Source organism: Pipistrellus kuhlii, unplaced genomic scaffold (genome assembly GCF_014108245.1).
Source record: "Pipistrellus kuhlii isolate mPipKuh1 unplaced genomic scaffold, mPipKuh1.p scaffold_m20_p_3, whole genome shotgun sequence".
Lineage (NCBI taxonomy): Eukaryota > Metazoa > Chordata > Mammalia > Chiroptera > Vespertilionidae > Pipistrellus > Pipistrellus kuhlii.
The window spans coordinates 177042851-177070415 of record NW_023425529.1 but is presented as its reverse complement, the minus strand read 5'-3'; the positions used below and the strand labels follow the sequence as shown (position 1 = coordinate 177070415).

General features: G+C 37.4%; 1 protein-coding gene across 3 annotated transcripts in view; it reads left to right on the top strand.

Annotated features, from left to right (window-relative positions):
- Positions 1–26488, top strand: part of MSR1 (macrophage scavenger receptor 1) — a 58954-nt gene extending 32466 nt beyond the window's left edge. The window contains exons 7-9 of one of the 3 annotated variants that reach the window (XM_045588926.1): positions 2936–2989; positions 18105–18293; positions 25725–26488. In XM_045588926.1, coding sequence (XP_045444882.1) covers positions 2936–2989; positions 18105–18293; positions 25725–25858 — 377 coding nt within the window. In that variant the 3' untranslated portion in view covers positions 25859–26488. Of the gene's footprint in view, positions 1–2935; positions 2990–5947; positions 6774–18104; positions 18294–25724 lie in introns of those variants that run through there. The other 2 variants (XM_036457785.2, XM_036457786.2) reach the window with 2 other exon arrangements.
- Positions 26489–27565: the final 1077 nt, after the last annotated feature.

The following is a 27565-nucleotide window of genomic DNA, read 5'->3' as shown; positions in this document are numbered from 1 at the left end:
TTTCACTTAGCAATTTAAGTGAATGCATTTGAAGTTCTGCATATCTTTTTTTTGTTGCCTAATAGCTCTTTTTAACGCTCAGTATATCCTAGTGTATGCATGTACTATAGTTTATTTATCCATTCAACTATTGAAGGACATCTTACTTTCTCCCCAATCTTGGCAATCAGGAAAAAAGATGCGTTAAGCATACATGTGCACATTTTTGTGTGAACCTAGAAGTGCAGTTGCCTGATTGCATGGTAAACTTGTGTTTAGCTTTGTAAAAACTGCCAAACAGTCCTTCCAAAGAGACCATACCATTTTGCATTCCTGTCAAGTCAATGAGAATTCCTATCACTCCGGATCCTCAGGCATTTGGTGTTGTTAGTGTTTTGGATTTCAGCAATTCTAATAGGTACACTGAGGTATTTTTGTCACTGTCAATGTTTATGGACTGGCACTAGCATGAGGCTTAGAGGAAAATCAGCAGGCCACAAATAAGCAACCCACACTGTCTTCCCCAGAGACCTGAGTGCCTGAACTGAGTGGTCTATTTAGGTACCAACCACCTCTCAAACCATCCAGCTTTAATCAGGCCTTTTTGTCATCCTAGGAAGAAGTGTTTGTTCATTTGTTCATTTGTTGGAAATTATCTGCATCACTCAGGAATTGTGAATTTCCTATATGACAATTGGGGTTCAATAGAAAAAAATTTTTAAATTTAAATTTGAAAAAATTTCAAAGCTATTTATAGATTCCAAGACAATTCAAAATAATTCTGTGAAGTGAGAAAACATATTGTATCAGTGAAACGGAATTTTTGGACTGGAACACCACGCAGTATTCCGCCTGGGCAGAATGGTTCCTGGTTCTTTTTCTGTGGGAATCAAAGAATGAAAACCATGGGTGGAAGGAAGGTGGTATATAGCAAAGGTGGGAATTTACTGAAGAACAGATTTCCTCGTGGGGAAAGGGAAAGATTCTCACAGCACAGACTCCCACCTGGGGAGGGGGAAAGAGTCCTGCTGAGTTCCTTTTCCTAATGGCTTATAATAAAGGCTGCAGATCTTGGTGCCTTGATATCCCCTCTGATTGGTCACTATTTCCTTGGCCTGGTTACTATAGTAACTTCTGAGCTCAGAGGTCAAACTCACAGGGTACATATGAGGTTCTCTCCCCGCCTCCTTCCTTATTGTTTTCCTGTTCCCTTTCAGGTTTCTTCTTCTCCTTCTGGATGAAGGGCTTCCTTCCCTTTATTTTGTAAATATAGATCTTCTGCTATTTCCTGCTCCCTCATTCTATGGAAATGTACCTGTTGCAGCTTTTCAGCTCCCCTATTCTATGGAAATATACCTTCTGGTGCTCTGCAGCCCTGTGTTTCTCTTCCTTTAATTTCTAAAATTTCCCAAAGCCTGTCTTTTTTTACCCCTAAAAGTTCCTGTTTCATCTGTATTCTAAGTTTAAAATGAAAATGGTGTATTAGCCTGCTATGTATCTCAAATAGCTGGTCATTTACTGTCCTTGGAAAATCATGGTAAGATAAATATAGCATAGTCACTTCTGTCAATGGCCATAGAGAAATGCAGAAGCAGTTAGCTCTGATGCAGTATGCTAAGTCATAAGCCTGTAGGAAGCAGGACAAAATGCTATGGGAGCAGAGAGTAGAGAATGATTGATTCTGTGCAGCAAAACATGTTAGTGTTAGCGCAGACCTGAAAATTGCATGGAATTTGATCATCTGTAGGGGCTGTTAAAACAGCCTGCTGGGTTTGATACCCAGCATTTCTGATTCAGTAGGTCATGGATTGCATGCCCAGAAATTCGTTCACAGCCCAGTCTTTGGGATGCACCACTCTAAGGAGATGGAAAAGAAGACAGATAAAATGGTAATGGGAATAGAACAACACAGCTTAGATTGAGGTGGAAGTCACCAGGATTCCTGGGGTAGGGAGGAAGGCAAAGTCAAGAGAACAACTAAGATGAATAATGATCAGCCAGCGTGGCTCAATGACTGAGTGTGGATCTATGAACCAGGAGGTCACGGTTTGATTCCCAGTCAGTGCACGTGTGTGCCCGGGGTTACAGACTCGATTCCCAATAGGGGGTGTGCAGGAGGCAGCTGATCCATGATTTCTCTCATCAGTGATGTTTCTGTCTCTCTCTACCTCTTTCTTCCTCTCTGAAATCAATCCTACATAATAAAAGCCTAATATGCAAATCTACCAAATGGCAGAATGACCAATGGAATGACCAGTCACTATGATGTATAGTGACCACCAGGGGGCAGAGGCTCAACACAGGAGCTGCCCCCAGCCTGCAGGCCCCAGGCCAGCCAAGAAGGATGCCAGCAGCCCCTTCTACAGTCCCCCAAACCCCCGCATTGCCCTGCTGGTCGCCCTGCAGAGGGAGGAACTGCAGCAGAGGGGGTATCGAGGTGGCAATGGCCAATGAGTGTGCCAGTGCCAACCCCGATCACCCCACCAGCTGCCCCACAGATCGGCCCTAATTGCCTGCCAGGCCTAGGGGCCCTACCCATGCATGAATTTTGTGCATTGGGCCTCTAGTAAAAATATATATATTTTTTAAAAAGAAACAGGAATATTTATTTTACAAGAAGATGAATAAGTCCAAACCCAGTTGATTAACACCTTAGTTTTGCCTTCTTGTAGGAAAATGGATATTTAATGCTCTTGTACATTATTTAAGATAATGTGTGTAAAGGATCTACCCAGAACAGTGCCAGGTTTGTAATAGGGCTTCTAGAATAATATAATGATATAATAATTATCATCATCAACAATAGCATTATATTAAAATTCTGCAGGTTGTTATAAAGTGATATTCTAGATTACTCTGTGATGTTCTGTCTCCATTTAAAGTAAGCATCGTGAATTGTCAGTATTTTAAAAAGCGTTTTTTTTTTGTTTGTTTTCTTTTTCTATTTCCCCCCAAGGAAATCCTGGACAAAAAGGCCAGAAAGGGGAAAAAGGGAGTAGAAGCATGGCATGTAAGTTTATAGTTTCTTGTTTTTTTGTTTTTTCTGTGCACCTCTGTAATAAACAAGCTTTGATAGTAGAGGTCTGGGCTTGAGGCAACGGCTGAGAAAGAACTTCAACATTGATCCATAGAGAGTCTGGAAGTCAGCCCCATTTTCCACACACACAGTGTGCTAATTGGAGTAAAACAGATAGATTAAAATTGTACAACACTTTGAATCTCATTACCCATTTGTGCTTTGGTTTTGTGATGAGCACAATTTTCTAAAAAGTCCATGTAGAAAACTGTTCAATTTTTAACCTGTTAACCGAGTGGGACCTATAAATACGTCAAACATAAACAATATCAGGAACGGGTAGGACGTATGCATATGTCATTGAAATATATGTTGCGCCCCAAGAGGGATGGTATATATTTTTTGTAATCTTTTTTTTTTAAACATTTCATTGATTTTTTACAGAGAGGAAGGAAAGGGGAGGGATAGAGAGTTAGAAATATCGATGAGATGAGAGAGAAACATCGATCAGCTGCCTCTTGCACACCCCCCACTGGGGATGTACCGGTAACCAAGGTACATGCCCTTGACTGGAATCGAACCCGGGACCTTTAGGTCCGAAGGCCAATGCTCTATCCACTGAGCCAAACCGGTTTCTGCTATTTTTTGTAATCTTTATCATTGTTTGTAAAATTTATAATTTTTAATTCTACGTGTCCATTTTTTTTGGTCGGTATTCTTTTCTTTTTTTTGGTAATTTTGTATTTTCCTTTGTGCTTTATATATATAAATAAAAAAATAATATGAAATTACATCCTTCGGGCGTGACGTACTGACACGTCCTAGTGAAAGAGTATGCGCCCGTTACAGGTTGTGTCATTAAAAAGGGACCTCCCCGGTTAACAGGTTAAGCCAATTTCTATCTGATGAAGGAATAATTACAGCCACCTTACCTGTGACCTGAGCCAACAGAAATATTAATATAGGAACCTGGACAATGTAAGAACCCTGACAGACTAATTTTCAGATGGCTGGGGATTTTGTGTTTTGTTTTATTTAACTAAAAATGTGAAAAGTGGTATTCTGTGTCAGAGACCTTCAAAACTGCAAAAGAAGAGATTTCACAAAAGGAATCTCTGTTCAATGGAGGCTAATCTCATATTGCAGTGTAGAGAATCTGTAAGTTGGGCCTTCCAAACTAAATATTAGACAAGATGTCTTCAATATGCCAAAGGCAATCACTGTCTTGGCCAAATCTACACAGATATAATGAAAGGATTATGAAAATGAATAAGGAATTCCTACTTCTCAGAATTCAAGGGTTGCTCCCCTGGATTCGCAATAGGAGCTACTTGAGATGTTTGTGTGTATGTCTGTGGGAATAGCTGATACACATACACACGGATCATAATCCTTACCCATGTCAGTAATATGACTCTACCTTTTTGCTCTCAATAGCTATACATTATTCCATTGTACAGCTATACAGTAATTACTATATCATTCAATCCTCTAGTCATGAGAACTTGAAGATTTTTTTTGCTTAGATTTGGGTTTAATAAACTGCTACATATAGTATTCTCATGCATGATCTTGTGGGAATATTTTTAATAGAGAATTTTCCAGAAGTAGAATCAATATACAAATTATGGCAAATTCTTTAACATACAAACAAATCTAGCAGTTTTTCATAATAATTATTTAAAAATACAGTACCAATTTCTCTGCATTAACAAAAGTAATTATTTTAACCTAATGCTGTGTGTGGATGCCCCCTTTAGAAAATTTAGCGTCACCATTGTGAATGCCAGGCATTAAAGTATGTATAACCACATGACTTTTTCATCAATTTTGCGTTGTTGATCTCTTTGCCCTTGAATTAAGTAATACTAGCATTGTGTTTCTCCTCAAAGTGCTTTAGTGTTATTCAATGATTATTAGTGTTGTTATTATATTAAGATAGTAGAGACATTAGTATATCTTTTTTCCTTTGATCACTTTGAACTACTGTATACTTTCCCCCCTCTTTTCCCCCTTTCTCCTTGTCATCCATTTGTTTTCAGTTGAGCCCCTTGTATAACTCACTCTTCCCTATCTTTATGTTTTTCTCTATCATTATCTTACCTTTGTCTTTGGTTCTTCTTTATCTCCTTTTCTCCTTTTCTTGAGACTTTCTCTGAGCTACTTAACTATGACTGGTTAATCTTGGCAAATACAAGACTTCGTTATTTTGTAGTGTGTAAAGCAAACACATTCACAGTCTTCTGTTGCCTGAGGTTATCAAATGCTTTTTTGATGTGTTCAGAAATGTTTTCAATTTCAGATACTTTCATAGATGTTTGAAGTTCATGTGCACTCTTTCTTTGTCAAAGCATTAAGAGAGATATTTCTGTATATAAGTACATATAGCCTCCAGACTCCACGGAGAGTATATAACTCTGTGATGTTTCAAAAACATCTATACAATATGTTCTGCTTTTCTCTTAAAGTTAATATGCCAGTCATCTGCCCATGTCAGTACACATGGCTCTACCTTTTTGTTCTCAATGTATATACATCATTCCATTGTACAACCATACCGTAATTATCATAACATATCATTCAGTCCACTAGGCTTGAACACTTGATGATTTTTCTTTTTTGCTTTGAAATAGCTTTAATAAACAATGCTAAATACAGCATTCTTCTACATGATCTTGTGGGAATATTTTTTAGTAGAAGAATTTTCCAGAAGTAAAATCAATAGTTCAAAAATGACATGCATTTTGCAATTTGATAGATTCTTGCAAATGGCTCCTAAAAGATTGTACCAATTTATTCTATATGAAAGTGCCTGATTCCCCACATCTTCAATTGATTCTAATATATGAAAATTTATATTAAATTATTTTAATATACAGTTTTTATATGTTTCAGGCATTATTTAAATATAATAACAATAATAATTAAATTCCTCTTTTATATATGTGTCAGGACCGGTATCACTCCCTGATCATATTAGGGCAGGACCCTTTTAAGATCAGGTGGGCTGACGGGACACCTTCTGCTACCATCTCATTAAAAGGCCCTTCACCTCTGGACAAGTCACCAGTACAACTGACTCCAAGATCCCTTTGTGACTCCTCCAAACAACCTTGGTTTCCGCGTGGTGCCCAGCTTCCTCCTGGTTTCCTCTACTGGTCCTGGGTACTGTTTGGGCCTCTGTTCTTATGCTCATACCTCTCCCTAATCTAGTATCCCATCATCACCCCTTAGCATTCCTAACTGGTATTGTATGACTGGCATGTTTTTCCAACCAGCCCTCAGCGCCAAGCAAGGTATCCTCTGCCACCCACTCATCCAGTGTTTGCCGAACCAATTTAGTCCATTGGGTTCTAAGAGAAATCCCATGGGTACTGACTAAATGTGGGTTCTTTACTTTAAAATTATGCCTCAACCAGCAATAGGGATAACAAGAGAAAATCCATTCATTCATTCAACATATGTTTATCTTATACCTCCTGGAGCTGAACTTCACAACTAATAAGATTGCTGTTGTATCTGGCTTACTGAGCTAATCATCTCTGAAAGATATAGACATGTAAATAGACAATTATAAAGTATAGTGGAACTGTATTGGAGGAAGAACAGGGCTCTCTATAGGTGTTTAAAAGAGATCAAAATATTTACTTCCTTAGGAGATTAAAAAGATAAATTGATTTTGATTTGCTTAGTTTACCTTCTTGTCTTCTTACCAAATTACAGCATTTTTTCCAAGTTTTATAGTGAGGTAATAGTTCATTGAACACATTTTGAATAAGAAACGAAACTTGTTTTCTTAAATTACCTGGCCATTTCAAGTAATACTTTTTTTGTCATTAAAAAGTAATGCTGAGATATATATATATATATATATATATATATATATATATATATATATAAATTTTTAAAAGCTTTTTATATCTTGTGCTATAAATATCGAATATAGATCCTGGAGAAAAGAAATATTTTAGTAGAACTGGAAATATTTTGTGTGGGTAAAGAAAGGGCTAAAAATGAGAAAGGATGAAAGATTAGAAGAGGAAGATCAAGAAAAAAGAATAGGAAATATGTGGGATTCCATGTCATTCTTGACTATCTCTCTATTAATAGGTTACATTTTCACAACTCCTCCTTCCTTCAAGGTTTAACACATAATCCCAGGATTCACAGCATTAGGTCTAGTAGAACTCTGAGTAGTGTGCCTGTATGTATCTCACCACTTCCACCCCCTTCCCTATGAAACGGACGTCTGACCACCTACCTCACAGGGTTGTTGTGAGGATCACGTGAGATACGCTGTGTGTAGGTACTCTCTATAATCATAAAGTGCTTTAAACACATAAGGCATGGCTCACAGTGTTCTCTTTTGAACTGATTGCTATTCCTTGTTGGTATAATGTAGACATTTCAAATCTGTAATACGAAGGAGTGAAAGCAAAATGAAAGTTCAAGAAGCCAAAGAAATGTCATGGACAGAAAGAGAGATGCTAGAAAATAAGATAAGATTTCACATTAGACAGAGCAATGCAGGTGTGACCAGATCACAAATCAAGGAGTTTGAGCCAAGCAGAAGAGCATAAATTATAAATAAAAACAGCATCCTACCTGAGTGCATGCAAGAGGCCATAAGCTGTCAGTAGAGGTCAGGAAAAAAAAAAAATGTCAGGCTCATAAAACAATAGTTTTGGCTCTGAAAGACAAAGCATGAGCCCAAGACACTGCTGATGAGAAAGCAGCTGAAATGTTGAAATAAATCAGAATTGTCAGTGATACTCTGGGTCTGGGCCTCCATGACACCAGTCTCAGGGGTTAGGAGGGAGAAAAGGAAGAAGGGGAGAAATTAGCCAGTTGTCAGGTAGTCCTAAATGTTAGCAAGCTGGCAACATTGACTAGCCAGTTAGTGCAAACATCTGAAACTAGTTGGACCTCTTTGTCCATGGTTTAAGTGGACAGGACCTCCTTCCTGCTCTGCCCTGGGGAGCAGGTGTAAGCCGAGCAGCCTATTCACTAGTCCGTGTTGGCCACAGAATGGCTCAGAGCCCGGACAACCCGGAGACAAGCCCAGAGGGTTCCATTCATAAGTTACCTGACACCTCAGACTACAAATAGATTCTTAGTGTGTGGCATACTCACCTTCTCCAATCACTAAATAATTACAAGGAAGAGCATTTAGAGAACATCTGCTGTGCAGTAGGGGCTTTTGATGCATTATATCACTTAACCCTCAGAAGAGTATTTGAGGTAAGTACTGTTATTATTCCCATTTTATAGATTAGAAACTGACGCTTCCACTGCTTACTAAGTAGAAGGGCAGAAACTTAAAGCCACGCTATCCATCCCCAAAGTCCCCGTGTGTAACTACGACTCCATTCAACACTCCCACGCCCGTTTTATGTCTTCTTTAGTGTCAATACCACATGTCTGTATACGGAGGCTATGGAGAGAGGAAGGAGGAAGAGAGACAAGTTTGTCATGAGTGTAGTTTTCCAGAATGGGCTTATGAATTTAAAGACCCCATGGAGATAAGCATTCATACAGCACGACTTCCATTAGATCAAATTCCAGAAAGCACTCTCAATGAATCTTTATTTGTGTATGTTTCCATCTTCATCTACCCCTCCATCTATTGTCTGCAGTTCCTCCCCCAAGAATATTACTGAGAAATACAGACTCCCCAGGATGTACACAAAGCTTCCATTATCAGCAGAGAGAGTTACTTATGTGCAGGGGGAAAGGAGCCACCTGTTACTATACTATCTTTATTTCACTTACAGGCTCAATTTTAACATTTTCCAATATAATTTGACTGCTTTGTTGTCCCTGTTTTACTGAGTCTCCTTTTCGCCTCCTCACTTTTCTCCGTGGCCCCAGTGGTGACTGAGCACAGCAGAGCGTACCTGAGTAGCAATGGCTCCAGGAAACTCAGACAGCTGCTGCCCATTCTCCACAGTTATGTAATGTTTAAAGCTTTGTATGATTCTACAGATGGTTGCTAAACATATACAGTGTTTCATTCACACAATAGACGTGTCCCTGGATGGTGTGTATAACTAATATGTTTTGTAAGGTGAAATAGAGATTTCAATCAGTAATGGATCCAGCAGTAAGCCCTTGTCCCGTTTAGTCCTTAGCCCAGCTAATTCTCACAGCGGCTCTTAACAGAGCCACTTGAAAGGGGGAAATTCGTTCCAGCTCCAGCCAGTTCTTCTACACCAGGAAAACCTGAAATTCATCCAGTTATGTGCCAGGATGCAATGGGAGTGGAGAGACCCAATGTGCCACTTCACATTCCTCCACAACCTCAGAGGACACGCGGGTTTCCTGACCTTTAGAGAACTGGGTGCTTCTTCAGATTCTGCATGAACATATCTCAGACTAACACAGGGTTGTTTAGTTCATTCCAAGTAAAGCACAATCTGAATAGAGCTTCACAACCTATCCCTTGCCCCCTCAGCCTGGCCTCTGGAAATGCCCTGCCCTGCAACGTGAGTCTTAAGACCAAATTCCCTAGACCAGTGGTTTTCAACCTTTCTAATGACACTTTGATACAGTTCCTCATGTTGTAGTAAGACTCAACCATAAAATTATTTTCGTTGCTACTTCATAACTGTAATTTTGTTAAAATTATAAAAGAGTTTCTTAAAAAAATAATAGTCAAGATTTAAGCTGAGCAAATGGAAGCAATGTTTGCTGGAGCATTCTTGGCTGAATTTTTGTTGAGTTTTCGAGTGATCTGTCCTTAAATACCTCTGGGCACAGCTGTTAGACACAAGTTATGGCCTCTCCTATCGATTGTAGGGTAATAAAGACTACTCACACTATTGTCTTCTCACAATTCCTATAAGTCAGCCTGGTAGCAGCTTGCAGAGCTTTGGACAGTTACGAGCATAAACAAAACATAGCCTAGAGTGCCCAGGAGAATGGGTACTGTCTTTTCATTTACTTCCCGATCCAAATCAAGGTACAAACACTCAGTTCCTTTAAAAATTATTTTATCTTCATAAAAAGCCAGAAAATCTGACTGAGTGGTCAGCCCTGCCAAGAATCAGACAGATTAAATGTTAGTGGGCCAAATTTGGGACATTTTTCTCCACGAGATCCACAGCTCAAATTCCCTACAGTAAATGCTTTTATAGGTTTCTACAATAACTTTCAGAATTAAGCATAATTATTCTATCACTACCATTTATATAGTACTTTAAAGTTTAAATACCAGTTTTTTACATATTGTCATATTTGAAACCTCAATCGTAGGAAGTAGGCATTATGTTTATTTTTATAAATGAGTAAATGAAGCCACAATGAGTTAGGTCACTTACATCTCAACAGCTTATAAAGATAGACATGAAGGCTTCCATGAGATCTAGCTGAGGCCTACATTTTCAGAAATCAGAAAAAAATAATAATGTAATTTATGCTTTTTTATGATGTGAGTTTTCTAAATTAGCTTTGTTTCATATATTCATAGATGACTTGATTATTTTTATGCCTTAGGGTTTTAAGTGAAGAGCAAAAATTAAAATACCTTACAAATGAGTAAATAAAATTCCCCTTTATAAAGTTTTAAATATTCTCCTACATAACTCTAGAAATTAAGACTCACTTAAAAATGACATGTTAAAAATAGTAAGGTTGCTTTAAAATTATGACAAATATCCCTTGAAGAAGCAATATGATTTTTGAAATACAGACCTTTTGATTTAATTGGTATTTTGAAAATCCAGTGGTAGGAACAGTTTATAGCTGATGACACTCAGGAGAACTTACACCAGGGACCATGCTCTGCTTTTCTGGACTCCCTCGATTTTTCAGTTTTGTTTTCCACACATATGCTTATTCTTAAACATCACATTCCTATGAGAATCTGTTCAACTAGAGAGGTCTTCTGAAATACCAAGTTCTTTCATATTAAATATTTACCACTTTTTTAGTAATATGTTAAGTCCTATCTTATGATTTCATTCAAAAACTTGACAAATCAATATTGAAAATAATAGCCTTCTGCTATTTTTGAACTTGCATAAATTGAATTAATACACTCTTATGCATGATTAAGTTTGATTTACTTAGTATCATGAGTTTAGTATAGTTAATTTGAAGCAACAAATTCTCAACCTTTAGTTATTCGGCAATTGAACTATGGGTGTTCAGTATAACCATGGCTGACTTTGCTAACTAATTTGCAATGTAACCAGCTATTCTGCAGTCTCAACTCTTAGTGGTCAGTTTGTGCTTTAAAACTGAAATGAAATTATTTGAGCAATAGCCTCATGCTCTAAAACAACTTGAATGATTCCTGTCTAAAATAGTTACTTGAAAACATAGAAAGCTTATATTCCTCTATATATCCTCATTCAAATCCCTGCCACCTCTGTGATAATGGGTATAATCGTGCTTCTAAAAACTCATGGGCACCTAAAACCTCAGAATGTGACCTTCTTTGGAAATAAGGTTTTGCAGATATAATTAAGTTCATATGAAGTCATTTGGATTCAGATAGGCCCTAACGCTAATGAATGACACCTTTATAACAGGAGGACACTCAGAGACACAGTGAGGATCCTGTGAAAACAGAGGCAGAGATTGGAGAGATGCAGTTGCAAGCTGAGAAGCCACTAGGAGCTGGCGAAAGGCAAGGAAGGATGTGATTTCAGACTCTGGCCTCCAGAGCTGTGAGAGATGCATTTCTGTTGTTTTAAGCCTCACACTGTGAGCATTTGTTACCACAGCCCTAGTTTCTTCATATTATTCTGTCCTGGGATTTCCAGAATGTTTGTCTCTCTTAACATCCAGAGTCAGATTCAAAATCTGTTACATTCCTTGCTGGAAGCCAATTCCAGCATGTCGTAATTGTAAGAGTTTCATCAAAAGGTTGATGGAACTTGAGGACTCAACAAAGGCTGAGTCACATATGTTATCACCTGCTGGAATGGCTTAAGGCATTTCCCCAAACCTGAAAAGGATGATTGTTTGCTGCCAGACAGCTCTGGGCATCTTAATCTACATGTTATTATCTCCTATTGGCCAAACACTTGAACTGAACAACCATAGGCTATTCCCCAATCTAACAATGCTTCTGTAGAAACACTACACTGTGAAGTGTATATCTCCACCTTGCTTTAGGACAAGTTTTGTTAATAAAAAGCAAGGGGTCCTGAGACAAGGAGAACTTAGCTCCTTTAGATAGACTCCTCTGACCCCCCAATGCCTTTAAAAATTATCTTTTGTCTCTGGACTCCTATTTAATCTACACACAGCCCTTTCTCCTGATTCCAAAACCCTTCTAGATATTGGATCAAGACCACAGGCATTAATGACACCCAACGTCTGATATTAATTCCTTTTCCTTTTCCAGGGAAATTTAACTTGTTTCTCCAAACATCTGATAATCTGGGTTGTGGCTTTCAGAGCTAAGTGCCTCATTCCAATAATGATCTTAAAAAGAAAAACCAGTTCCCTTCTTGGAGGAATCTTGCCATATTGCAAGGACATCCAGGTCAATCTGCAGCCATTGTTTTAAATGTCTGTTACATTTGGAACTCAAATATAATAATTACCATTGTAATATATTTAATTCTAAATCACAATTTAAATAAATTATATAAAAAGGACCACAAGGTTAACAATATCATAATTGAAAATGAGTTCCACTCCTCAAGTCGTTTTTAACCTCAGTTCTTCACCCAAGCAGCCATGATCGACACATGCAAAAAGCCCCAGAGTTCACATTCTTACCAACTTCTCTTTTCAAATTAGAATGTTGTATGTCTAATAGAGATTAGCAGATCCACAATAGGATCTGGGGGGCCATTGGGAGTGGTGCCAGCAGGGGTGAGAGGTTGTGGGGTGTTGGCTGGCCCTGCCCCTAATCAGAGTGGGGAGGCTGATTGGGAGCAGGATCTGCTGGAGGCAGGGGCCATTGGAGGGGCCAATTGGGGCCCTGATTGGGCCTGTTGGCTGCCATAGTACTCATCATAGCGACTGGTCATTCCATAATTGAAATAAATTGTAAGTGTCAATATAGTCATTTAATATTTTATTATCATCTTTCCCCCATTCTACACAATCTTTTTGACAATTGGTCTTAATGTCTCAAAAACTATCCATCTACTGTATAACTGTCTATTTTGAGATACTTAATATATTTCTGTTTTACTCCCCCCTTTAAAAATAAATCTGTAATAAAAAAATAAAAATAACTTCTGAACTTGTTAACTTTTATTATATTTGGTGTCATTTCCTCAGATTAAGTTATAAACCATTTTATAGAGTATCTGCTCTATTACATATTTTTATTTGGTATCATGTAGTCATAGAAATATGAATGTGCTATTTAAATAAATATTTCATATTGTTTTTATTTTATATACACACTTTAGAAATTATAGTACTACATTCTTCCCCCCAGAACTAAGAAGTAGGAATAGTAAGATTGCCTTTAAAAAGTTAAATTACAATGAATCAGAGCAGAGATAAATGTCAAATCAATTCACCTGACTGAATGTATTAACATATATAAAGAAAAATGTGTTAACCAAAGAGCTTGCTGTCCAGTCCCAGAGGCAAAATCTCATTGCTATGTCTCAGTGTAAATTAATAAATTAATTAAATGAAGAATTCACTTATTGTAATTTGACTTCCTATAAAGATTGCTCATGGGGAGAAAATGGCCTTGTCAAGCAGATACAAATATTTCGGTTTTTGAGGCAATCACATTTCTCCTTGTAAATTGAATTGACATTTAGTCTCAAGATTCTGTTTAACATTAGTCTGCCACTAAGAGATAAATTCTCTAACCCTACAAAATCAGGTTTTGGAATATGTAAGGCTTTTGGTCAGACCTTCCCACCGGACCCTGCTGCCTTGGGGACTTTCAGTAGACAGCTATGTCGTTTTTCTCCATAAAAATACTCACGATTAATTCAGTTAAATCAATCTTTTCCTTCACAATTTCCCTTACTGCTTCTACATATAGAGACTATATTCCCTCTAGAGACTTGTAAAATACTAAATTTTATTATTTCTATTGTTTGATATTTTAAGCACTTACCAATTTAATTCATTCAGTTAATGCAATTTGCATATCAAGAAGAGTTCACCATTCATTCATTTATTCATTCATTCATATCATAACACTTTCTCAAGTAACTACTAAGTGAAAATATAGACTTTGTCAAGTGCTAAAAAGATAACAATAAGGATTTCTGTCTAGTGAAGAAAATAAACTATTTGACAGTGTTTTGATAGGTCAGCTTGCTGTGGGAGTTAGAAGTGGGAATCCTGTACAAACTGAGGGGGTAGGGGGAGAGAGAATTGAGGATGAAGAAATGGGAGATTTGTGTGTGGGGGAGGGAAAGGTGCAGGGAGGTGGTGAGGGGGAATAGAAGGAACATTTCAGAAAAGGACCAAAGCTCCAGAAATTAAGGAGTGTAAGGCTTATTTGGGCAAATTGAATAATCTATATATAAAAGCCTAATATGCAAATTATCCCCGTGGCAGCCAGGGAAGGGAGGTCCCAGCTAGCAGTTGGAAGGCCTCAAATGACTCTGATCGCTGGCCAGGCCTAAGGACCTTACCACTGTTTGAATTTTGTGCACCGAGCCTTTAGTTATATTATAAAATAAAATAAAAAGCAGGAGTGAGGGGTGTAGAGGTTCTCAAAGGGTTTGAATAGAGAGGAAAGCAGAGATGAATTATGACCTTGGTTATTTCAAAGATCACTTGCAGGCTTATCCCTACTGAAATCCTTGTCTATTGTGTTTTTAACTTTTTTTATAAAGGGCCAGATAGCAAATAAGCCAGAAGGTCTCTGTCACAGCTATTCAACCTGCTGTTTTAGCCTGAAAGGAGTCCTAAACAACATACAAATAGGTGTGGCTGCATTACAATAAAACTTCATTAGTTCAACAGACAATAGGCTGAAATTGGCCATGGGCCATAATTTATTCTTCACTGGTATAGCAGACTTTCCTAAAAATAATAGGTAATCATGCTTTTAAGTAACAAAGGTCAAATAAAAAGAAACATTAATGAGTAAGGTGATTAATATCACATATAACATATTCCAATGCTTTCAACAGAAAACGATAACCTCAAAATTTTCAAAACTTGTAAAAATAAAAACTTTGTACTTGTATACCATTTTAAAGAATGCACTATTTCTAACTTTCATAATGATCTGAAAAATACATGAATCTTGAAGGAAGGATTCGTATATTATTCAAACTTTTCCAGGAACCCATTTAAATGCCTGGTACAGAAAAGTTATGTGAAGATACATTTAAGAGCAAATATCATTTTCCCTTTTAAGCAGCTGTTAGGTTAAATGTCCCAATAAGGCCCATAAACAAACAGTGTCAGAGGCAGAACCAGTGTCCAATAACCTGTCTCATGGATTTTAATTTATTTTTCATATCTACAGTCACAGATATGAAAAAGAACACAGAGCTAACCATGTAGTATAATTAATATTGCATAAATACACAAAGATTATTAAAATGACTTTTATGGAATGAGCTATTGTCTTTGCTCAAAACTCTTCAACTAGGAAATGCCTCTGCCCCTCACTCCAGAAATACCATGTACATGCAAGTGACACTGTCTTTGGCCCAAGCTATTAAGACCATAGATGGACAACGTAACTCAAATGAAATCAAAGGAGGAGTTCCCTGGATATTTAGACCTGTCACTGAGAAGGAGACTATAAAATAGAAACCCGAGCATTATTAAAACACATGTTTTATCATGCGAATTGGAAAACAGATATCTATATTTCAACAAAAGAAAAGAATGCAATAGTTTACGGAGAGGCTTTTGTGTAAAGCTTGGAGAGAGATTACTAAGCAGAGTTGAGTTAGTCCAGCTGTTCTATTAATAGATGCCTACACATATCCTTACCCCTAGGATCATAGGAAATCCTGTGGTTCCTACCTACATCATCATTTCCATTTTGGTTTGTGTTTCTGTTTTTAGCCAATTACAAAGTAATGACTAATACAAAAGAGTCATTAGAGGGACACATGGTCAATGTTTATCTGTGTTTACCTGATTTGAATCTGGAGAGAGTCTACATTGATAAAGTTAACAGGAGAAATAAGACAGCTACCAAAAAAATACAAACAAGCATTCTTTAGGTACAAGGTAAATATTCCCCAATGGAGAAAAATCCGTCTGACAAAACATGTTACTTAATAGCAAAGAAACCATAGCCATTATTCACAACCATATAATGAGCTGGCTAAATTCAGAGGAAATTCTGACCTGCAGTCTGACAGAGAAAATGGATTGTGGATGTTCAGAATGACAAAATGAACTTTTCTCCATGAGCAAAGCAGAGTAGTTGAAAGAGCCTGTTGGCCTGTCCCTTTTTTCTGTATCCATGCATAGGTGATCAAGGATTGACAAAATATGGTCACACTTCTGTAATTGATTTATAATTGAAAAGTATTTATTTGACAGATAGGCATAGACATTCCAAACATATGTAGCCATAGAAAATTCATTAGAGGACATATTCCCCTTCAAAATCCCACAAGCATAAGGAATTGGGGGGGGGGGGGGGGGAATTCAGCCGTTCTGTTTGGAATAAATATACATTCTAAAGAATCCTATAAAAGCATCAGCAGGTGTGTCTGATTAACATGTCTCCTCATTTAAATATATAATGTGATCTTGTAGGTTAGTGGCTCTCAAAGTCTCAGGAATAACAACATCAGCATCAGCTGGGAACTTGTCCCACTCAAGACCTACTGAATCAGAAACCCTAGCTGTGGGGCCGGCCATCTGTGAATCTAATGCATACTGCTATGGACTGAATTATGTTCATTCATCCTCCTCTCCCTATCAAATTTATACGTTGAAGTCAAAAACACCATTGTGATGATATTTTGAGGTAGAGTTTTTAGGACATAATTAGGTTTAGATGTTATTATGAGGATAGGGTCCTCATGATGGAATTAGTATCCTTAAGAGATCAGAAAGCTTATTCTCTTAGTTCAAAAATTGTCTGCTTTGTATCTCATTCAAAGAAAGAAAAACATGTTGGGACACAAAATCCAGTAGCCTTACTAGTATAAGTAATATCTTTGCTATTGTATATAATAAAGAGATAATATGCAAATTGACCATCACTTCAACATACAAGATGACCACCCACAAGTGGTCAAAGATAGCTGCCCCCATGTGGACACAAGATGGCTGCCCCAAGATGGCCAGAAGGGGAGGGCAGTTGTGGGTGATCAGGCCTGTAGGGGAAGGCAGTTAGGGGTGACTGGGCCAGCAGGGGAGGGCAGTTTGGGGGAAGGAACCAGGCATGCAGGGGATCATTGTTGGGGGGGATCCAGACCTGCAGGGGAGGACAGTTAGGAGTGACAAGGCCTGCAGGGGAGCAGTTAGGTGTCAATCAGGCTGGCAGGAGAGTGGTTAGGAGATGATAAAGGCTGGCAAGCAGAAGCATTTAGGGGCAATCAGGCAGGCAGGAAGGCAAGTAGTTGGCAGCCAGTAGTCCTGGATTTTGAGAGGGATGTCCCAGATTGGAGAGGGTTCAGACTGGGCTGAGGGGCACACCCCCTGCCTCCATGCACAAATTTCATGCACCGGCCCTCTAGTTTCTAAATAAATGTCACTATAGTTATCTTGTATCTCTTACTAGAAGATAGGATGTTTGGTCATCTATTTTTGTGTTTATGATATTATAAAATATCTTCTCCTCCACCTCCTATATCATTGAAAGTCACTGTACTATGTTTTCCAATTTGTGTGTTAGCGTGTCAAGAATATAATAAATCATTTGTTATAAAATTTTCTAAATAGTATGCAAAATCTATATAACATTTAAAAGCTTGTAGCTGTTGAGTTTTATAGTCATTGAAATATAATCTTAGAAGTGTTCTCATATACATAACTTACATAAATGTTAAAACAGAGAGAATAGATTTTAATCTTCAGCTTTGACTTATGCTATGCTTGTAACTTAACTCTTCAGTGGGTGATGCTAGAAAGTTTAAAATATATCCCAATAGTTGACCTTATTGAGAAGTACTAAAATGATTTTTAAAGCATTAGGAAACAGTGTTAATATGTAACTAACCCCTGCTGACTTTGGTTACAGCTCCACCTCGGACAGTGCGACTAGTCGACGGCAGTGGCCCTCATGAAGGCAGAGTGGAGATTTTCCACAATGACCAGTGGGGCACAGTTTGTGATGACCACTGGGAGCTGCGCAGTGGACTGGTCATCTGCAGGAGTCTGGGCTACCGCGGTGTTTTAACTGTGCACAAGGGAGCCAGTTTTGGACAAGGTAATTTTAAAAAAAATATATTTTATTGATTTCATAGAGGAAGGGACAGGGAGAGATAGACACATCAATGATGAGAGAAAATCATTGATAGGCCGCCTCCTGCATGCCCTACTGTAGATGGAGCCACACCCAGGAATGTGCCCTGACCAGGAATCTAACCCTGACCTCCTGGTTCATAGGTCAATGTTCAACCACTGAACCACACTGGCTGGGCAGACAAGGTACTTTAAAAAAAATTATCATTGTTGTTGAGAATATTACAGATTTTTAAAATTTTTTTGTTTTAATGAAGCGCAGGCATACTCTAATATGTAGAAGCAAGTAGAGATAGATACTTATAGCACAGGAAGAAAAATTGTGTCTAGGATTTTTTAAAATGGCCTTTTCTAGGAAGTAGAAGAGAAAGGGACATTAAAATCAAGTGATACATGCTCTCAGACAAATTTTAATATGTAAATTTTATGTAAATTCAATTGGTTAGTTGCAGGGTACTAACAGAGGAAAATAGAGGGATTGGCAAAGTAGGACAAGTGAATTAATAAGGTGACTTAGGATCTATAAAGTGGACAGCTCATTTCTAATAGAAGGCAGCTGTCATCCATGCTGATTACTCACTGCTAGGTGATGGCTAAGAACTCGTCAGTTTTGGAAATAACAGCATGTGATGATGATCTGAATTCTTAGGATGTGCTTTTGTTGACAAAATGGAATATAGTTTGCCAGTTGTCCAGATCATTCAACCAATATAGACTGACTGAATAGCTCAACCCAAAAAAAGAAAAATACTCTAAAATAGCTTTTATCAAGATGACTTACACTTTACATGTCCAAAGAGTTGACAACTTTGCATTTATTGTAGCTTTGTATCTCTAAGGAACAAGCCTCATGGTACAACTTATTAACTTCTTATATCCCAGATGGTAAAATCGCCACTGTTTCAACACTGCATTCACCTTAAGACCTAGTCTCACAAGTAAAATATCCTTTGTTCCACAGCTTTTATTCATGCCTGCTTAAATCTTGAGGGAGTTTCTGGTCTAATGCACTGGCAAAAAAAAATAAAAAGAAAATTATTATAGAATACTGGCAAGAAAATGTTTTCTATTTAAATAAGTAATGAAACAATAGAGTTTAGTCTCATGTGAAATTAGTTTGTTTGTTTGTTTATTTATTTATTTATTTATTTGGCTACATGGAGGCAGTTTTCTTGAGATAACTGGCCAGTTCTCTAAGATGAATATCCATTTTTACTGAGGCTGTGCATTAGGGGACTCGGGGATGCTATATATTATATATTGCAATACATTATACTAGAGTTTTATTGATAAAGCAGCAAGGTATGCCAGAATTTTGTTGTCTGTATACATTTTCAAGCACCTGCTGAAATGAATCAGAAAGAACAGGCGTTTGATAATGAAGGAGATATGAGTTGAAACTTTAGTGCCGATACTTATGTTTCAGATGTCAATCTCTTATTTTAATAAAATGAAAATAGTAATAATACCAAGCCAGATTTATTTTGAATCTTAAAAGAGCTGGCATATAAAAGTGTCAAACCCTAGACGGTTTTGCTCAGTGGATAGAACATGACCCTGTGGACTGGAGGGTCCTGGGTTCAGTTCCAGTCAAGGGCATATACCTCTGTTGCATATTTAATCCCTTGCTCTGGTGGGACGCAGGAAGCAACCAATCGATGTTTCTCTCTCTCTCTCTCTCTCTCTCTCTCTCTCTCTCTCTCTCTCTCTCTCTCTCTGTCTCTCTCTGTCTCTTTCCCTCCCTACCACTCTTTCTAAAAACCAATGGAAAACTATCCTCAGGTGAGGATTGACAACAACAAAAATGTGTCCAGTATAAGGCCTGTCTGGTGGCACTGCACAACAGAGGCGGAGAGCACCCTCAATAGGCTACTTCCCATCCTCTGAGAGTTAGGAGGGCCAGGTCTGTGTGGCACTGAACAGTGGCAGAGTGACATTCCAAGGGTCACAGAGTTGAAGGTGACTTCGTACTGAACAGAGAGGGGTGTGACTGAATGTCCTAGGAACCGGGATAATCTCCCCTCTCCACCCAAGGAGACCCAGGTCTAGTCTGTGCTCACAGCATGGAATCCATACCAAACAAGGGAGGAATGAATGATTGTGAGAAATTTAAAACCGCAAAGCAAGATGAGCTGGGAGAGGTAGTAAAACACGGGATATTCATTCTGAAGAAAAAGTCCGAGACATAAATTTCACGATCTGCCTCATCGTATGTTTTGTTTTAAGAAACAGGCTTACTTTGTAAACTGATTTGGGATTAGACTTGGCAAACAACCTTTTTATGTAAAGCTGCTTACGCTCCCCCTTCCTTTCCCACTCCACCTTACATTTACAGGGTAGCTGGGGTGGAGGGGGAGGTGCAGGAAAAGCCATTGGAATGCAGCATAGAGACAGAAAACAGAAATATGAGTGGAATGGTTTGGGAGAGAAAAGGATGTATTAGAATTTAAATTATTTGTAATTTCTTAGTAAAGCAAGAATAATCAGATTCTCTCTCTCTCTCTCTCTCTCTCTCTCTCTCTCTCTCTCTTTCAATACAAACAAGAAGAAAAAAACACATTTGCATTAATTTTCTTTGTATAAGTCCCCATTAAAGAAAGAAAACCATTTTCTTCATGCAGTTTCTCCCTCCTCCCTCCCTCCCCCTGCCCCTCCTTCTCCTCTTCCTCCTGCTCCTCCTTCTCTCTCTCTCTCTCTCTCTCTCTCTCTCTCTCTCTCTCTCTCTCTCTCTCTCTCTCTTTTTCTCTCAGTTTTGAAATGGCAGACCTGGCTCACCAGAGAGAATCCTTGTTGGCTTTAAGAAGAATTAGTTTTGCAGCTGCAAGGAAAGTGGCTGATAGGAATAAAGCTTAAAGCATGCTCCCTTACATAGGTTCCTCCATTTGGTTGTGTCTTTTGCTAAAGTGGAATGTTCTTTTTCCCTCCCCCTCAGTAGACCAAAAGGTTAACTTTAGGAAGCATTGAGAAGCATTTTGCCTGTCACTGCATGGGGCAGGGAAGTAGAGGGCGATCACTTCCTCCCTGGGCAGGCTCTCCCGTCCCTTGTCCCAGTGGTCTCCCTGCAGCAAACCTGGGTGAGCTTTGCCAATGGTGGTACCTCCTGGAACGTGTTCTAACCCACCTGAGCCCCCGTGCTAATGCAGGAAGCATATGCTGGGCCAGGAGCAGCTACTATCTCCTCTTCTCCTCAGTTTACAGAAGTTTGTCCTGAAGCCCCAAACCTGAGAGCAGAAACAAAAGACAGTTCTAGATATACCACTAAATGTCATATGCTATTCATCACTCCTATCCCGTTGCATAATCAAATTTCTAAGTGGACTTTAAAATAAATACAAGAATAAGCCGAAGGAGATCAAAGGTATAGCTAACTATGCTTCTCAATTAAGCTTTAGTAAATAGGAGTAAAAAACAATATCAAAGATAAGTAAAATATCTCAACGGATAGGAGCTCAAATTCCTGCATACTATACATTGCATATTGACAGCTTTAAAAGAAGTCTGCATGTTGGATCTTATGGAACCTGATATGGAGCCTATAGAGTTCTTAGCACATCTGTTTTGTTACTATGGTAACAAAGACAGTATGAAGTAGGAATAATATTGTTTAGCAAGTGCTGATTACATGACTTCATTTAATGCACATTGTGCTTGTGAAAAATAGATATTATAGCCCCAATTTTTCATAGAGAAACTAAAGCTGTCACAAAATTTGCCCAAGTTTACGTGGCTATTATGATGTGTTGTTTTGTTTTTGTTTTTGTTTCTTTGGGGGGAGAAAAGAGTGTTCTATTATTGTCATAACCTGTCTCTTCACTAGACAAAATGTTCTAAGTTCTTTATGCTTAAGAACTTCATGTTGGAAGAGCTTGCTTCTTCAAATCTTAAAATCATAGATTTTTTAAGAGGTAAATGAAATTTTAGAGGTACTTCAGCCATATCCCTTTATTTTGCATGTCTAATACAGTAGGAGACATGTGTGACTTCTTTAAAACCACAAAACTAGAATCCAGAATGTTAGACTGTTTCATCATTCTCTATTCTGATTCCCATTCCATTTTCACTTTGATCTGAAACACAATGATTTTCTTGAGAGGCTGTTGACAAAGTACTTCCCTACTAGAAGTCTTAAAATGGATGCAAATGCATGTCACTCAGCCATAACTAGATTTCATTCACATTCAGGCAGAGATTGTTAACCACGTGATTTTTACTCCCACAGATATCAATTCAGCAGCTAGTCTAAAAATCTCATCACATTGCTATATATCTGGCTAATATATAAAATCTGATTCCCTTTCCCCCCCATAAAAGTTTTGAGTTAGTGATGAGTATATTAAATAAACTCAGTCCCTCAAAGAACAACACTATCTGCATTCTTTTCAAAGAAGAGATGAAGGGAAAATGGCATTTTCTATCAAACATGCTCTCAATCATCACAGACTAGGGGTGTCAAACTCAATCAGAGAAGGGGCCAAAATCTAAAATCCAGCCTAAATCGTGGGCCGAATGGTTTACTGAACAGTCATAAACTGTCATTGTGATGGAAACGCAGCGGAGTGCAGTGATGACAGCGCGGTGCGGGCCACATTGCAAGGCCTGCCGGGACGGATTTGGCCCGCGGGCTGTGTGTTTGACACATGTGTCACAGACCAAGCTCATGAACCCCAGAAGCCACGGACAGTGCCTTCATTATGTCTGCTTTTGGAATACCAAGTCAGTTTGTCCCGACGCAGCCCTCAAATATTAAAGGAATTGAAGCTGTGCAGAGGATTAGGTGGATGACAGATAGATAGATAGATAGATAGATAGATAGATAGATAGATAGATAGATAGATGATAGATAGGATTAGAGAATGAAAACATCTATAACATACTCATCAATTTTGCATAAGTTCCCACGAAAAAGAAAGAATAGTTTTGAGGCAAAAAATAAAAATGACACCAGCCGCAACAAAATCCTCGAGTAACAGTTATTACCTGAAGAAATAAAAACAAATTCGCTTTTTTTTTTATCTTTGAGGTTCAGATGAAGATAAAATCGTATTAATTTTATGCCACCTTAGCATTAATTTTTAATGCAGAAACCAATTTGGAAGGATATGGGAAATGTGTATTAAGTAAATTTTTCCCTTAGGCTCAATAGTCCTGAATAAATTAATATAAAAATAAAATGACAAATCTTTGAACATTACTTTTATAACTCTTATTTGGGCTCCTATGTAGTCAATAAATATCACCAAGCTATAAAGGGCATTATGTTCTGTTGCTGGCTCTGTTCTCCTTGAGAAAGCCAAACATCCTTTCTGAGTCTGTTTGTCTACCCATGATATGGAGATAATTACCATTATTTTACAACATTATTAGAAGAGTAAATTTTTTTTAAATCATATGTGGAAAGGCTTAGTATGTTCACTGGGTCTGAGTCTTTTCCACATAGAAAAGACCTGATTACCCACCAGCACAATCTGATTTTCACATCAGTGGGGTCAGAGTTAGGAGTTCTACATGCCAGGGTCAGCTCTGCCACTAACTACATACGTGAGCCCAGTTGCTCCATTTGCCTAAAGCAGAAGTCCTCCCTAGGAAGTCAGGTCAAGAGGAAATGGATTTTGATTTTGTTCACTCACGTAGATGCTCAAAACATCTGCTGAACAACCCAATGAATAATGCAGAGCATTGCAGTGAATCACTGATTGAAACCTGGCTCTAGACGGATGCCGGGGAATGCTCCACCAGGCATTAACTACGTGACCTTGACCAGCGTTACCTGTTGTCTCCGATTTTTACTTTCCTCTCCAGTAAAATGGCACATAGAAGCACTTAACTTTTTACGGTTTCTTGAGGATTCAATGAGATAACAAATCAAAAGTACTTTGAGTGTTTCTGCCTACATTGTAAAGTCTTCCAAAAGTGGGCTGAGATATTCATGCTTAATACCCCAGAATGGTATTCTAACATTCATGGATTCCTCTGCTGTGGTTTCTAAAAACAGACAATCCCTGTATGAACATTTCAAGCTCACATGAGTTTACCAGGTCCCCCTTTTACAATTGACCAACCAGTCCAGGATAGCCTTTGTTTTTCCAATAAATGGTTTGAATCCTAATGATTTCATTTCTCTTATATTAAATGAAAAATACAATGTTCCTAGTTCCCTCAGTAATGTAAACCAAAATATAATTTCGTCTTGTATTTGGATCTTTCTAGTGAAGGCACAAATTATACAAAAATTAAGTGATTGTACCAATTTATGTTACATGTGGAAATCAAAATTTCTTGTCTAATGCAACAAGTAAATAAAAACATGAGTCATCACAGAAAATGTCTACATCAAGATCCTATTAAGTTATAGACTCCTCAATTTAACTTCCACATTTATGGTAGGCACAGTTCTAAAATGTAGTTCTGATTATGTCATTTCTTGTTGTGACTTAAAATTTAAAATATTTTATAGTGTGGTCCTAGCTTTTTATCACCTTCCTTCTTCCTCATTAATATACTTTGTGTTTGGATGCCAGCATGGTCATGTTGTCCCCACTATATGGAATGACTTCTATTTTATGCATGAAAACCTCTATCCACTTTTTAAGAGTGGGTCAAATTTTATCTACATTGTGATTACAAAATTCCCAATACCTGCTAATTTATTCTTATATTATATTTATATCTGACTATATTATTGTACACATTAATAATCATGCACATCTTGTTAACTTATGGAGCTAACAGAATATTTGAAAAATCAGGAAGAATAATGCCATTGTATGTGCTTTACATATGCCTCTGAAAAACAAGGTTTTATTTAACTCTGTTTTATAGTGACCCAAAGACCTGTTTGCAAGTTGAATTTAGTATTTCTAAGTACATTTCATATAGCTCTTGTGACTGAAAGAGGACCTTTTAACATATTGATCCAAATGAAAAAGCCCTCCACCAGTTTTGCAAAGGTGCTTCCTGAAATTTAGCTGCTAAATCAACAGTTTCCTAATGGCATGAAATGTTCTTGAAAATTCATTAGGAGGTTTGCCATATTGTATGTTCCACAAAACCCAATGAAATCATTCATTTAGAAGTTTTCAAAGGTTCTGTTTTTAGATGTCATAAGCCTAAAAGAAAGGAGAACTTTAATAAATGAAACACTTAGAAAATTTTTTAGAAAACATTTCAAAACCTTCTTTATTAAAGTTATCTTTTCTTGCAATGAATTCCTTTCTTTGGATTTTAGTATTTTACACATTGACAAAATATAAAGTTTTCTGTGGCAGGGTACTGATTTTTTAATCCTAATGATCAACACATTCTGTTAAATTAGTGAGTAAATAAATGGCTTTGTTTCATTCAAATATAAAAACTAAACTATACTTCCTAATAATGCAATTGTATCTGATTTCTGTAGGTACTGGTCCAATATGGCTGAATGAAATATTTTGCTTTGGGAGGGAATCATCTATCGAGGACTGTAAAATCCGACAGTGGGGTGTGAGAGCCTGTACCCATGCCGAAGATGCTGGAGTCACTTGTGCTTTATAACGTATTATATTTCATTCACATTTATGAAATTGCTGCAAAATGATTTTTATTACTTTTCTCCATTAAATTAGTTTAATGAATATTTAAGAGATTAAGAATATTGCCCCAAAATACAGAATATTTAAAAGTCACTGGATAAACATATTAAAAACCTTCATAATTATTATATGTTTGTTTTTGAACCATTTTAACATCTAAGTTGCCGAATGGAATTCTATAATGATTTATACATTGAATTGCATATACTGAATTTTAAGATTCTAGATTATAAATGTCAGTAATATGGAAACAATCTCAATCAATGGTTCCAATTCATATCTTCACCAGGAGATTTTTATAGTTTTTTTCTTCTTTGTAATCTATTTAGTTGATTTTAATTGAATAACTTTCTGAATAATGAAAAGGTTGAGAAAATTTCTTTGGTGTCAAGTTCGCAAAATATTTAATTGATGCATATTTTTAAAGAAAAAAATCTTACCCAGCTGTCTAGATGTCTAATGAGCAATAACTTGGCTGTAAATGGTACATTTTGGTCATGTAAAACTTTTATCAGAAGGTTTTGCAAGATTATGTATTAACATGGTAAATAATAACATACTTAATAGCATATTTATTAACAATAATAATGTGGTTGTTTTACATGGTAATGTACTGAGAGTTTTTTTTTTAAGTATATGTTATTGATTTCAGGGAGTAAGATAGAGGGAGAGAGAAACAAACTCATTAGTCAACAGAGCCGCAGTTTGCCGACCACTGTTCTAATTTGTAGAGAAATGAGATTGTTTTTAATTATTTTGGCTGTTTAACTGTGCTTTCTGAGATTTAAACATAGGTTTTTAGAATTACATCAAGTATCAAACTCTCCCTCTGTAGGTTTTTCTATAAAAATGTCAAGTACGCAAGTGATTTTAAAGAAGGGAATATACTATATCATTGTTAATAACTCTAGAATTGAATGAGACCGTTAAAGCTCTTTGAGGTTCCCTGAATGAAAAACTCTATTATACTCCTTGCTAGAGTAATTTTAGGTAATGGAGGAAAAGCAAACTGAAATACATTTGTTAATCACCCATTAAGGATCTCCCTAGGGGCCAAGTAAGTTCAATCAAACCTGTGAAACATTCCAATTACTTTCAGAAAAATCTTTGATACTTCATACTTACGCTATTTCCCTAAAAAGGCTGATGCAATTAATGACATAAATTGCTCTTATGTTTTCTTTTGTTAAAATTCATAAAACAGTCCTGTTCTGAAGGTTCAATGAGAATAAAGTGAAAACAGCAACTATTCTGAATTAGGGCTCATAAGGGAAGGCAAGCTGACTTTCAGAGAAGCAATTTGTCTGATCTCCAGACCAGCTGCCAGAGTGATCAGAGGGCGAAAAGGAATAACCTGAGAGAATTCAGATATATTAAAAACAACAACAAAAACCACAAAAAACAGGAAGGAGGAGAGAAGGGAGAGGAGGCAGGCGGCAGGAAGGAGAGGAAGAAAGAAGGACAAGAAAAACGGAAGAAAGAAGATACAAGGAATAACAAATTTGCTGATTGTCACTTCATCATGTGTCGAAGTTCTGAATTAAAAGGTAGGCCAGTTTGTGATATTTTTAAACATCTTATATAGAGGAAGTGAGGTAACAAATTAATTAATTGGGGGAAAGTGATTCTTGGGATTGTAGTAGAGTTAGACAGTTCTTTCTATGTTAAT